The sequence below is a fragment of the Phacochoerus africanus genome, chromosome 5, assembly GCF_016906955.1.
Source record: "Phacochoerus africanus isolate WHEZ1 chromosome 5, ROS_Pafr_v1, whole genome shotgun sequence".
Taxonomy (NCBI): Eukaryota; Metazoa; Chordata; class Mammalia; order Artiodactyla; family Suidae; genus Phacochoerus; species Phacochoerus africanus.
Window position 1 is genome coordinate 51,167,739 of NC_062548.1, and position 14,249 is coordinate 51,181,987.

Genomic DNA, 14,249 nt, shown 5'->3' on the forward strand with positions numbered 1-14,249 from the left:
AGTGTGCTGGTCTGGGGATCGATTCTAGACACTCCTGGCTGACAGGACTTGTGTTCCCACTGGCATGAAGGCTGCCTCCAAGGAAAGAAGGGGTGTGGTCTCTACCCTTCCAGGCGAGCACAACCCTGCAGGGACCTAGAGGCCACCCACACCCGGCCAGCCTGGCTCAATTTTTCCTGCCCAGCAGTGCAAGCCTGGCCTGTGCTGGGTACGGCTGACTGGCATCCTCAGTCCCCTCAGCAGCCTGCCACCCTGACGCAGACCATGTCCCCCACAGGAAGCTCTTGGAAGTGGCAGGGCTATGAGCCATGGGCTGGTAAGGGGGATGCTGGTTCTGGTCCTGCCCAGCCCAGCCACACCTCACTGCTCCCCCATCCAGACATCGGACCTGTCCATGTTCAGTTTTATTTAAAGATTTGGAAACAGAGGCATCATGGCTTGTCATCACTGTCCATTCCTCCAAGACCACACACCACACACTGACACTTGTGTACAACAGAAACGAGGGGTGCGTGTGTGTGAACTGTGCAAAGTACAGAGAATTCCCCACTGTGAGGCTGCTGGGAAATGCTTGCCTTCCATCCCCCACCCCAGTGCCTGTGGCCCTTTGGTGGCCCAATGTCCCATCACTTTGGTGTCCTCTGATGTCACATCTGTCCTGCTCCTCAGAGCATGTCACCTGGGCCCCTAGCACCATATCAAAACCAAGGTGCGTGAGGTCTGGCTTGGGGAACCTGCGGGTTTCAGACAAAGGGTTGGTTCATCTTGGTGGCCAGATGGAGAGGGTCCTTCAGGCAAGATGGCCGGACAGTGGGGTCTGATGCTGGCTCTGTGCTGCCTGTGGCTAAGTGGCCATGAGGGCTGATGGTCTGAGGGTTGGAAAACTGCCCAAAGCGCAGAAGTGATCACCTGTGTTCCTGCTCCCCAGAGCCCAGCCTGCAAGGAGGTCCTGATGCTGGTGTCACTCCCCACCAAGCCCGTCCCTGACTTTGCTCGGACGGGCCAGGCCACCATGATAAGACACCTGCTGGGGGCTGGGGTCCAGCTGCTGCCTCTGCCAGGCACCGGCCTCAGCATCACGTGCAAGGAGCCAGGAGAGGAACCGGCCGGTTCGTCTGTCCTGTTGCTTGGTAACTGCCTTCATTTAGACATTCCTATCATCTGGGGATTGAATTAGCTGTTTCACTGGAGTCTCACTCAGCGTGCCAATCCATCCACATCTTTGGTGATGACCCAGTTTTAGGCATGCACATGATTCCTGTGCATGGGAGGCAACTCATTTGGCTACCAGTGACCAGTGGGCACCTTCCGGCTGCTATAAACTCAGCACTCAGGGCTCCCTGTGTTTAACCCAGATTTTTAATTTGACTCAGAACAAATTGCTCAACTCTATTAAATCTGTTCTCCTCTGGAGAGAGGAAGAGAGCTTTTCTCTAGGGGCTACTGCCAGCCTGGGATCCACCTGGCCGTAGCAAGTCACATCCCAACACAGGAACTCTGAAGATAAGCATTCCTGTTAGGGCATCAGAGGCCACGAGTGGGTTTCGGGATTTCACTGCAGGGAGATCCCATGTTTCTAAGGCTAATGACCTCAGCCTGGTTTAAACCTGAGTGGTTTTGTAATGAGAGAGAGGCTTTAGGGCCCAGGACTCCAAGCTGAGAAGAACGTTTCATGAGGTGTCTCACGGTGCCTCCAGTCTGTGCCTGCAGGAAGCTGGACTCACAGGGGCCCCGTGTGGACCCCATCCCGAGATCAGACCTGCCCCCTCCCCTCCCAGCTCCAAGTCTACAGGATGCCCCAAAGCCCTCCTCCTCGTGTCTCTGGACTTGAGACCAAGGCTTGTGCTGCTCGATGGCAGAGCAGTTAAAGAAAAATGGCCAGACCTTGCAAAGGCGGTAAAACCCACACATCTCTGTAGTGGGGGCTCCTAGCTCTGGTCACTCTGCAGCAACAGAAGGGGAGTTATGCCTCCAGGCCTGCGGCCAACCTTCCTGTTCCTATTGCTGCCTCACAACAGGCACTTACAGGGACCTCTGGTCACATTGTCTCTGCTTAGATGTGGCTGGAGCTCTGGAACAAGTTTAAAGAGACTAGTTTTTCCAAACTCCCTCCAACACCCAGTGCCCCTCTGGCCCCACAAACACCAAGGCAGTGAGGACCTAGCTCCCCAGGGTCACATGGCGCCTGTGGAAGTTTTGCCTGTTTGGTGCCTCCCCAGATATTTTTTCTTTCAAGCTCAACCAAGTCCTGACAAGTTTTACAAAAAGGCAGCACCAGGTGTAAGAAAAATAGGCAGTGTATGACCTGTTAGCAGTTTATAAAGTCTAACAGCTTTGCAGTAAAAAGACATAAGAAAGATGGGACCACGCTGGCAAAGCAAGAAGCACTGCTCATACCTCGTCCCACAGGAGCCGCAAGGTGGCCTCCCTGGGACAGGGCTGGTGACACCCATGCTGAGGGTCCAGGTGGAGGTGACTGAGGTATAGACAGAGGCGGAGAGCAGTCTGGGCCCACCTGAAGATGGGAGCCTCCCTAAGGACACTCTCCAAGCACGGGTGGTGGGCTTGTGCCCCCAGCCCCCCTGTGCAGATGGCCAGTGAGTGTCCCAGAAGCTAACCACCTGGCAGGGTCTGCTCCTTCAGAGCCACTTCATGGGGATGCAGGGGTTCCCATCAGGGGCCCTGATCTCCTGGCCCCGCCTGCCGTGTACAGGGCAGCCTGCCTCAGCCCTGGGCCTAGAAACTCTCCACGAAGCTGCCGGGGAAGAGCCCCGTGCGGCCGTTCCTCTGCAGGGTCCCCTTATACCAGCCGTCCTCACGCTTCTTGTGCACGAAGACCACGTCCCCTTCCTTCAGCTCGATCTCTGCCTCGCTCTGGGGTGGGTACGAGACCACCACGCGGTACCTGGGGAAGCAGACACGCAGGGGCTGAGCCTGATAAGGCGCCCCTGAGGCCTCTATGGTGTCCCCCTGTCCCTGCTTCCAGACCAATGTGATGTAAAAGCCTCTGGAGACACGGGTCTGCCTGTGGGTGCCCCTGCCCGCCAGGCAGGAACAGAACCCTGGCTGCGCGGCTGCCCCCACAGCTCCCAGATCTGAGATCAAGGGCACCAGGCGGGCCTGCTCCCCACCCCTGTTCTGGAAGCCCGGGGGAGGGGGCACTGTGCCGACCGGCCTTCCTCTAAACCACCACAGAGAGCAGACCAGGCTCTCCTGTGTCCTTCCACGCACCCATGACCCATCCCCACCCTCCACCCAGGGACCTTGCACAGCATGAGTCCCACTGTCCCCCGGCCCTGCACCCACGACCTTGTGGGGAGCGGAGGGCACCATAGCTGTGGGTGGATGGGTGGCCCGCAGGCCATAGCTGTTATTGTGGCTGCAGACCTGTGGGGAGGCGCTGCAGCCACGGCAGGCAGAGGCGGCTGGGGTCAGGGGTTGGTCCCACGTTCCTTGGCAGCTTCCTCACCGCCCTCCTCCATGGGGACAAGGAGGAACAAGTTGGGAAAAGGCTCTGTGATCTTGCCCTGCCTCCCCCAATGCACCTGCACTTCCATGTCACAGCTGCTGTCCCCAGGCCCCCACACCAGCCACCTGCTCAGGAAATGGCCCAGCCTCCGGCCTGTTGGCAGTAGCCAGGGCAGAGGGGACTGTCCAAGACCGAGCTGCTGGGGGACCTGGAGGAACAGAGGGGCCAGGGCCAGGGTCACCGCCACCACTAAGACTGTGGGCTTGGTGGCATCTGTGGCTCCCCTGACAGCTTGGGTCCTCCCAAGGTAACCCATCCCCAGGAAGCCATGGGTCATCCTGCTCCAGGGCTAATTCTGGCCATTGCGCCCTTCCGTAGACAGTGGCAGAACAGGAGTGGCCATGGGCTGGGTCTTGAGAGCCGTTCCCACCACCTCAGTCCTCACCTCCCTGCTCAGTAGCTGTGGCTGCCCCAGACTGCCCAACCTGCTCCCCGCAGCCCCCGCTCTCAGGACCTCATCCTCTCCCGGGTCCCACAAACCCACGGTGGCGTTCACGGGGCAGAAGTGCAGACTGTGGCCCCCCTGCCCTCCTGTGGGGCTGTCCGATCCCTCTCCTGCCCGCAGTGCCTGGCCTGCCCCGTGGTCCTGCCTGCTGGTGGGGCAGGGGAGGGGAGAATCCTGATGTCCCCAGGCCATGCCTCCCTGTCAGCCACAGCCACACCAATGGCCCCTGAAGGAAGTCTTCTGAGGCTGGCAACTAGCCATCCCTAGGATTTCCCAGGGGTTCTGTCTGTGGAGCCTGTGATCTGGTATTTTTCTGGACTTAGTAAAACCGGGACATTATGAAGCTGAAGATCCTAGGTCAGCAATTCTGAAGTGAGGCCCATAGACTGGGGACCCTGGACTCCTTGATGAGACTCCAGGCTGCACACGGGCCATCTGAGACCACGTGCTGAATGCAAACGCTGAAGCAGGCACATGTGGGTGGCCTGGGGGTGGCCTGTCCAGTCAGGGCAGAGAAGCCACAGGCAGAGGGTGGCTGGGTTGGTGCAGAGGCTTGGGGTTGCACAGACAGAGAAGCCCCTGGCCCAGCCCTGGGGGATCTCAGGGGCAGAGGAGGGGGTCCTGAGTTTGACTTGGCCAGAGTGCAGGCCCCTGGTGCCAAGGGAGCTGGCCAAGTGCCTGGCTGGGGCCGGCTTCACTACTGTCCCTGGGCACCAGACATGGGCTTTCAGGGGGTGGCAAAGCAAGGAAGAGGGCAGCTCTCACCCTCCTCCCAGCCCAATGTCTCAGCCACAGCTGCCTGCTGGCCACTGCCGATAAGGCCAGTCAGCACCACCTGGACTGTGGCTCCCAAACCCCAGTGCCAGGCTGTGTGACTGCCAGGGCAGCGCTGGCCCCTGTGGCTTCCTGCCACCACCTCCTCCTCTCCAGGCACCTGCGGCCTTTCCTCGATTCCCCAAGGAAAAAAAGCAGTGAGATCACTTCTCATGCTCTGAACACAAGTTTTAGCTTTTGCCTCAACTGCCAGATGTGAAACAAACAAGTAACTTTAAAAATGTAATTTTCCAGAAAAAAAATTAATTTGGTGCTTCTGAGCAATCCTGAGATTTAATGAGCCCGGACGCATGGCATGGGCTGAATATCTGAGAGACGGGCGTGAAGCTCTCTGTCCAGGTGCTTCCAGGACAATGAAAGGAAATGACGCTCCACAGACTGAAAGGGCTGACCGAACAGTGAAGGTGGCAGCCCCTGTGTCACCATCATGGAGTTATGTGGTAGACATGGTATGTGTGTGTCTCTGTGGTAGACATGGGGTGTGTGTGTGTGATGGGCATGGTGTGTGTGTGTCTGTGTGGTGGACATGGTGTGTGTGTGTGTGTCTGTGTGTCCATGTGATGTACATGCTGTGTGCAGTGTGTGTGGTATATCTGTGTGGTGTACCTGATGTGTATGTGCTGTACCTGGTGTGTGTGTGTCTGTGTGGTGGACATGGTGTGTGTGTGTGTGTCTGTGTGTCCATGTGATGTACATGCTGTGTGCAGTGTGTGTGGTATATCTGTGTGGTGTACCTGATGTGTATGTGCTGTACCTGGTGTGTGTGTGTCTGTGTGTGGTGTACACGCTGAGTGTGTGTGATGTGTCTCAGGTCATACATCCTGGGACTCAGAGAAGGGCTGGCATTGGTCACTGTGGCCGAGCAGGGGAGGGATTCTGACAGAAAGGCCAGGATTGTGTTCTCTAGAGATGCTCCCATTTTACCATTTAAGCAGCTTTCCAAGAAGAAGCCCCCAAAAGGAAGGGCCTCCTCCCACTGGCCATCTGCCCTCATTTGAAGCTAAGGACCCATAACTCAAAAGGGCTGACCCATCGAGCAGAGCACCAGCCTCTGGCCCCTTCCACCTGAGTCCTTGGTGGACTCAGCCTCCTCCTGTGGAAAATCCCAAGCTAAGCCCTATGAAGTTGCTGGCTCTGGTAAAAAAAAAAAAAAAACAGATGGGTCCTGGCAACTTCACATGGCTTCACCCTGAAGGCAGCTGGGTGTGAGGTATCCGTGGGCTAGCCTCACAGAGCTGCCCAGGGTGGGGCCCACTTGGGCCCACAGGGACTCAGGCTCAAAGGGGGCTGGGGACACAGGCCCCCACCCCACTGCTCACTCTGAGGGCTCGGGATGCATTGATTCTCCCAATTTCCTGATGGACCCCTTGTAAATCCACACTCAGGACCCACATGGACTTGTGGCATGAGCTTTATCCAAGTCGACAGTGAGGGACAGAAAACCAACCCCCACCGTCCCCGTTCCCTAAAGTGGCTCCAGACCTCAGAGACCACCCGCACAGGCCTGGAGGACACGAGCCCACTGCTTACCTCTCTCTGGGCAGTGCCTTGGGCTCAGGGCGGATGGCGGCCATGGAGAGAGGTGCTTGCCGGGAAGGGGACGAGAAGTTCAGATCCAAGGAGCCCGCCTTCCTGTGCAGCGGCTCCACACCCAAAGCCCCCTGCATCTCGCCCTCTAAGGGGCAGGACCCAGCCCTGCTATGGGTGGACAGCGAGGAAGACACTTCGGGCCCCACTGCGCCCTGGAGCATGGCATCCACCGCTGCCTGGGGGTCATGGGTGGGAGAGGTGGGTGGCGGGGAGCGGGGCTTCTTCTTGGCAGATGCCCCGGCCAGCAGCTTCAGGAGCCCAGTCTTCTTGTCTTTCTAGAGACACAAGACGGAGGTTAAATGGGTTAATGCTTCTCAATGACCTTGTCAGCAAGGGGAAGTCAAGCCCTCTTAGAAGGCTTTAAACATGACCGGATACAGCCATCTGGAGGAGGAAAATGGAACAAAGAGAGAACTTGCCCAACCCCCTTTTCCTTCCTCTCCCCAGACGTGGCACAAGTGCCAGCAGACCAGAGCCTGAAGGTGCCAATCGGACAGCCCCCACCCCCCAGGACCATGTCCCAGCCTGGGGACTTCATCTGCTGTGGGCACCCCTCAGCTCAGGCAGCGGGGCTGGTGATTCCACAGCAGACCCCCAATCTGGGTCCCGAGAGCTGGGTGTCCTGACACGGCTTCATCTGGAGGCTCGGGCAGTACTGAGTGTGTATGTGTTCATGCATGTGTGTATTGCACATGTGCGCACAAGGGCGGGCAAAGTAGGAAGAGCGTTACACGCAGAGGGGCTTTCAGAACCATGTATGTGCCTTAGAACATGGACAATTTCATGGCTCTCTTGGAATTAGTTTTCTAACGTTCAGGGGAGATCAGCTGGCAGGGATATGGAGTCCGAAACTACAGCTCCTGGGATAGCCCCTCAAGGTCACAGTATGGGATGGACCCTGCAGGGGCTGGATGGGGAATTCCTCTTCCTGCCCAGGTTCTGGGCGTTAGTGGGGCTGCAATCCCCTTAATGTGCACCTGTGTGCATCCTCAAGGCTTAAGTTGGTAACATTTTAGTATAAACAAATCTGTTTTCTCTACTCTTAGCACTGATACTGATAGAAAAGGTGGAATCTGATGTTCTTAATGCTGTCCATGGCTGGCACGGGCAAGCCCCCTACCCTAGCCTGGAGAGAAACAGGCGGGCGAGGAACGTGGCACAGGGCAGCCCTGTTCCAACATCCCTGGGAGTTGTGTGGGGCACACTTAAGAGAGCCTCCATCACTTGGCCACGAGGGGGCGCCATGCAGCTGGCTTGGAGGCTCCCAGGCCACCCCACAGAGGCAGCGGTTCCCAGGATAACTGTCTCCTAACCTGAGCCCAGCAGGGGGTTGGGAGGACACGGTGTGGCTCGAACGGCCTCTGACAGTCCCTGGCCCTCTGGGGGCTCCGTCAGGGAAGCCACCCAAACAACCAGATACCCAAAGGCTGCTGGGTCTCAGGTCAAAAAAGCCACAGGCTATCAAATGGTCAAATAGGGCCGTAAAACCCAAACTCTGAAAGTAATTTTACCATGTGTGCATGTATGTGTGTATACATGGGTATGTGTGCATCTAAGTGTACATATGTGTATGTGTCTCTGTGTACACATGTGTATGTATATTGTGTATGTGTGTATATGTGTGTATGTGGGGGGGTATGTAGGTGTTATGTGTGGTGAGGGGTTAGCACACACAGATGGTAAAACTAAGAGCCACGTGAATGGGTCCCCAGCCTGCAGGTGGCCCTGTGGCGCTGTGCCTAACAGAGGGAGGACCATGGGGGCTGGGAGCCAACTGCCTTTCCCGCTGCTCTACTGGGCTGGGCCCTGCTCTCAGACCACAGGAGGATGAAGCCTTGACACTCAGCCAGAAACCCCAGTGGAGCACAGGGTGGGTACCAGGGCAGGCAGGCCCTCTGGGCATCTGTCCTGGTGGAAGGAGCTCTGTCCAGGCGACTTCTTACAGCCACTGTGCCCACAGCCTGGCTCTCGCCCAGTTCAAGCAGCCTGGCTACTGCTGCTTATGAAGTAAGGCGGAGGAGATGCACCAAGCACAGCCCAGAGCAAGTGGGCCCCTGCCTCCTGGGGGTTTTGAGGGGAAGCCACAGCCCTTCCCAGGACAGCAAATCACCAGGCCCCGTGCCAACCCTGCCACCTGCCAGCTGCTCCCCCATCCTCCCACTCCTTGTCCCCTCCCAACTCCCCAGAGCATGATGTGGGCAGGGCCATGGGGCTCTGCCCTCCCAGTGCCCAGCCAGGCTGAGAACACGGCAGGCACTGGACACACTGAATGCACGTGGGAGGGACGTGGGCTCGGCCGGCAGGAGGCCCTGCACTGTCCTTCTGCCTCATGAGCAGATTTCATCCACGAGCACTGGCCTTGCCGGACGGCGGGAGCTGAGAGAAGGGAGAGCCAAGGCTGTTCTGCCCCAGAGGCACCCACACACAGGTGACCTTCCTGTCAGGCTCCGTGATCAAATACGACCATCCTTCTCCCAACTGGGTTGGGCAAACGCTGCCATGAAGACCAGACAGCCCTCCCCAAATGCCCACCATCCACAGCAGAATCCCGCTAGCGCCTGCCGTCCCCAGTGGTCACACACAGGGGGAGTCAGAGCTCAAGCCCCTCCCCATCTTGTCTGCATCTGCACCACGCAGCTAAGAGTGGGCTGATGGGCACTCGAGGGCAGCGGGGAAAGGCCCCTGAGGCTTCAGAGAACATTTACGGGGGATCTGCCTGAAATGTTCATGATCAAGGAAGATGGATTTGCTGGGGTTTCTCCAGGGACCTGCGTGAGCCCGTGGGGTGTGGGAAAGGTGTTACTGTGATCTGGGGGGACACTGCTTTCTTACACCACTTCCCCTCAACATCCTGCTGCAGTTGCCCCTCCAGTGAACCCTGAATGACCAAGGTTCAGTCATTTCAGCCTCTCTGGGGAACCCCAAAGAGCCTGAACTGTGGGAATGAAATGCCCCCCTCTGCCCCCCACCTCCTCCAGAGGGAGGGAGGGAGGCACTTCCCCAGAGCAAGCTGCGCTTGCCCCCTCCCCCAAATGAGTGAGAGGCCTGGCCCCCAGCAGGGACCGCCTGTCCTCTGAGCAGTTCTCAGCTCCATGCAGTGGACGCACTGTGCTCACTACCCCATCAGACAGAGCTTGCACCCTGCGCTGTGCCCTAGCAAGTCCAGGAGCCAGGAGCAGCCCCAGGCCAGGGCCACAAGGCCCAGCTTGAGTCCTGCCTCAGCAAGCATTTAAGATGACAAATGCAAGAGATCCCTTACACTATGAATGCATCTCACAAAAATTGTGTTGCTTCTTTTATGGCATGTTTGGATATATACAAATATTTGCAAAAAAAAAGTTTGTAAAATAGTTAGCTTCTGATATATTTTTGTTAAATGAATAAAAACAACATCACTTCCTGTTACCTCCTTGCCTCGGGAGAGTCCACAGGCAAACAAGGGGCTCTCGCTCCAACTCTTGGGTACCAGGAACCAACAAGGGAGCTGGGTAAATGTACATGTACACCTGCTCTCAAAGATCCTGATCCAGCATGTCTGAAATGGTTCTGATCCAGAACCAAGGGAGCGATCAATTAGAAGCCGTGGTCACCTGTGCAACCAGACAGGTAATTTCAGAAGTTTGCAAACAGAGATGAAGACTTGGGGAGGGGCCAGCTTCACGCGGAGCCGGTCACAGAAGGAGGCTGAGCACCTACCAGGGGCACCAGCCCAGGGGACATGATGGGCTTCCAGTCGTGCGGTGATGAGCTGGGGTGCAGATTCTGACCAGAGGGCCTGGTGTGAGCCAGCTCCCAGGCGAGGCCGCTCTCCCAGGCACATCTTGTGGCCAGGGCTGTCATGTGAGCAGGAGCCCCATGGGCAGAGCAGCCAAGTCAGGCAGAGGAACAGGTGCAGCCAGGCCTGCAGGCACGAGAAGCTTCAGCCTTCAAGCTGTATTCTTGGGTCTGCATGTCTGTCTCACATGTAAACAACGCCCACATGGTAGAGAAGAGCTTCCAGGTGACAGCAGGAAAACAAATACACATGCACCATGAAATAAAGTCATATCCTACTTTAAATGAATCATCTGGGAGTTCTCTGGTGGCTCAGTGTGTTAAGGATCTGGCGTTGTCACCGCTGTGGCTCAGGTCACTGCTGTGGTGTGGGTTCGATCCCTCACCCAGGAATGTCTGCATGCCACAACTGCAGCCAAAAAAAGGGAAAAAATGATCTGGTAATCTAATAATTAAAAAAAGAGATGTTCTTTTATTACAGGAAAACTGTAAAACAATTCACAAATAATAAAATATAGTTTCTGTCCTTAAGAGACCTCATTTCATAGAACATTAATGCAAAAACTTGGCCAAAGGAAAAAGAAGTTTAAAGCTTAAATTAAGAATCATTGCCAGTTTAAAGTCAATCAAAATTATGGAAAATTGTCTCTGAAATTATAAAAAATCAAAGGGAATATAATTTGATTTATAAAATGTGACATTAACTTTTTCAACGATTCAATTCACTTCATTAAAATGAAGTAAACCTGTAATGGACCTGAGTGTCCCATCTTCACTGTCACCTCGTTAACCCATGGTAATCAGGTGTCCCCTTCTCTCTAACAGGTGTACTTTGCTACCTGTCTTCTGCCGCTGGGACGTCAGAGCCGCTGGGGGGCACATGGAATGCTGGGCAGGTGCAGTGGGCCACAGGGACTGCTGGCTGGCATAGCTCAGCACTGGTCATCCAGGAAAACCTGGACCTGCAGAACCTTAGGTGCACAGTTGGCATGTGCAGGCTCTAACCCCTCAGGAGGGTGGCTGGGTACCACCCACCTCTGAGAACCAGGACGAAAGCAGAGCCCCACTCTGCCAGGGGCACAAAAGGACAATTTTGTGAGCTGAGACCAGGAGATAGTGGTCACCGGTCAGGGGTCAGGGGCCATCATGTCAGCACTCAGTGATCTGGGGGCATCTGCTGACTGCCCAGGGGAGCACAGAAACTGCTCAGATGCTCTGTTGGCTCAGGGAGCAGGTGCAGGAGGGGGCTCGGGCAATGCTTAGGTTTTATTAGACATTCTGGTATTTTCCTTTTTTTTTTTTCTTTTGTCTTTCTAGGGCTGAACCCACAACATATAGAGGTTCCTAGGCTAGGAGTCTAATTGGAGCTGCAGCTGCCGGCCTATACCCCAGCCACAGCAACACGGGATCTGAGCCGCGTCTGCGACCTACCCCACAGCTCACGGCAGCATCGGATCCTTAACCCACTGAGCGAGGCCAGGGATCGACCTGCAACTTCACGGATCCTAGTTGGTTCCGTGAACCACTGAGGCACGATAGGAACTCCAATTCTGGTATTTTCTGACTCATTACATCAAACGTGTCTCTTTTTGAGGGGAAACAACAAAAGGAAAGTTGCCAAAGTTCCTTTGAACACATGGTACCAGATGTGATGAAGCAGAGAGTTTGCTGTTAACTAGCTTAGGGGTCAGGAGGTGGTCTTGGAGGAGGGGCGCCTGTCCTGAGAGCCAGGCTGACCTGGCCAGCGGGGGAGGGGGAAGGTGAGGGGTCAGGAGGAGGGGAGAGGCACGTTGGGACCTGGGAGAGGAGCATGGCGGGTCTGGAGGCTCAACAGAGGAGCTGGAGTCACTTGGGCACTGGTGGGGGTGCTGGAGGCAGAGACGATGGGGTTGGAGGGAGCAAGCCTCTCAGGACACAGCCATGGACATGGTGGTGCCTCTGAGAAGCCCAAGTGACAGCGGGGCCGCCATGGGTGCCGTGTGGTTACACAGAGTTTAGAGGGGAGGTGCTGCCAGCAGGAGACAGGAGGTGGGGGCCCATGTGCCTGGGAGCTGGGCTCTGTGCCCCCTTGTGTCTATAGGCTTGACATCCCTGCAAACCCGATGCTGTCTGGTGAGAAGCAGCAACGTTCTTGCTGACACAGCACAAGGGACAGTAATGGAGGCAGATGACCTTGGGAAAATGGTCAAAGAATCCTCAGCTGCCATATCAACCTGTGTGCAGTCAGGAAAAGCCTGCAGCCTGTGCAGGAAGGCCTTCTGGGGAGGCACCTCTGGTTCTCACACACCTTTCTGTGTGAGACCGCGTGTGTTACATGACTGACAACTGCACACCTGGGAAGGTGACACTAAGACTGGGGCAGGGACGGGGTCAGAGCCTGATGCACCTGAACTGGGCAGGAAGACAAAGCTGGGGCTTTAAGGGGCAGCTCTGGTTTCACTGAGTGCCTTCAGGCAGCAAGCACACTTGGAGACTTTTGATTGGAGTTTTTTGTTTGGAGAGTTTCCCGTTGGAGCTGGAGCAGGCACGGCTCTGCTTGTCCCTGGAACAGTTACTGTGAGAGTGGAGAAGGTTATAAGGACTAGAATGGGCAGAGCAACTTCAGAAAGGGCAGAGGTACAGGGATCCATGATAAAGAAGAAGATGGGAAGAAGCTAAGAGACAAAAATTGTGCCTTAGCTATTGGCTATTTTACCCCTTAATGCATCTTCAAAAATACAGCTCTCACAAAATTCAGAAGATAAAGAGTGATTCATGAAGGCGATAACATGGGATCAGTGGGGATGGGAGCCAGGAGCATGCTTTCTCTGCTGTGATTTTTCTTTCTAGGGTCGCACCTGTGGCATATGGAGGTTCCCAGGCTAAGGGTCGAATCAGAGCTACAGCTGCCGGCCCACACCACAGCCACAGCAATGCCAGATCTGAGCCACATCTGTGACCTACACCACAGCTCACGGCAGCACCGGATCCTTAACCCACTGTCAAGGCCAGGGATCAAACCTGCATCCTCATGGATAGTAGTCAGGTCCTTAACCTGCTGAGCCACATCGGGAGCTACTCCCCTGTGATGCTGACAGGAGGGGCTGCATCACTGCGTGTTCTCCCCTCTTCCAGGGACTGGACCCATGGTGGTGAAGCCTATGCTGGCCTCCTGCCTGAGGGCTGCACTGGGTGCTCTGATAAGGGATCTGGGGGACTGAGGGAGGGGGGACTGTAGGCACAGGCGTCCTGGTGCTCTGAGCGGGGCCTGAGCTGCCTGGACGGCACCCCCCAACTCAGAAATGGGGGAAGAGCCTGGGAGCTGGGCCCCTGGCAGGTGGTTCTGGGCGGCCAGCCACATTGGACGAGGCCAGAAGAATAGGGAGACAGACATCCTGACAGCCGGCGGCAGATGGAGCTGGTGCCAACGTCCGCATTGGCTGACGGATCGTGAACAGCAGTTAACAGCTCCGAGGCTCAGTCTCCTCATATGTAAAATGGATGACACAGTGATATTTATAAAACTGACATACTGGAAACTATCTCTTGAGGAGTATGACTCTGACACTGTTCTACATACACCAGCTCATTAGGCTCTTAAATCAGCCCCATAAAAAACTGAGTCTCTGAGACATTAAACAGCAGACACTGGGTGTGCATCTCGACAGCGTCTGTTCGACCAGGAATCTATCTGCTCAATCTGGATTTGATCCTAGGACTCAGTTCCAAACCTTGACAATGGCCCTGACACTCTGTCATGAGAACTGAACAAGGCAGGCATGGAGCCAGCAGCCAGCTCTGGGACCACGAGATGCTCAGAGGTCAGGGATTCCATCACAGACGTGCTGGCACAGGACAAGGATGCAGAGCTTGGAGGGGCAGCAGGGCCACCCCGGGACACGGCAGCTCCTTGCTTCTCTGGGAGCTGCTTCGAGGTGGGACCTGACTGCACCCCCAGTGCCACAGGAGCACGGATGACGACAGCACAGAAAGTGCCCAGCAGGGCACCCAGCAAGCTGCTGCCAGGTCCTGCCAGGCCTCTGGGACAGGACAGAGCCCTTCATCCATCTTACTGGCCCCTGTCAGTGTTTGTTTCCC

The 14,249-nt window shown here is 56.0% G+C and overlaps 1 protein-coding gene across 1 annotated transcript in view; it reads right to left on the reverse strand.

The window, feature by feature from the left end:
• Window positions 1-387: 387 nt before the first annotated feature.
• Window positions 388-14,249, reverse strand: part of SH3RF3 (SH3 domain containing ring finger 3) — a 204,079-nt gene continuing 190,217 nt past the window's right edge. The window contains exons 12-13 of the mRNA XM_047782790.1: window positions 6,339-6,673; window positions 388-2,905 (exon numbers count right to left, since the gene is read on the reverse strand). Of these exons, the coding sequence (XP_047638746.1) occupies window positions 2,737-2,905; window positions 6,339-6,673 (504 nt within the window). The 3' untranslated portion in view covers window positions 388-2,736. The remainder of the gene's footprint in view (window positions 2,906-6,338; window positions 6,674-14,249) is intronic.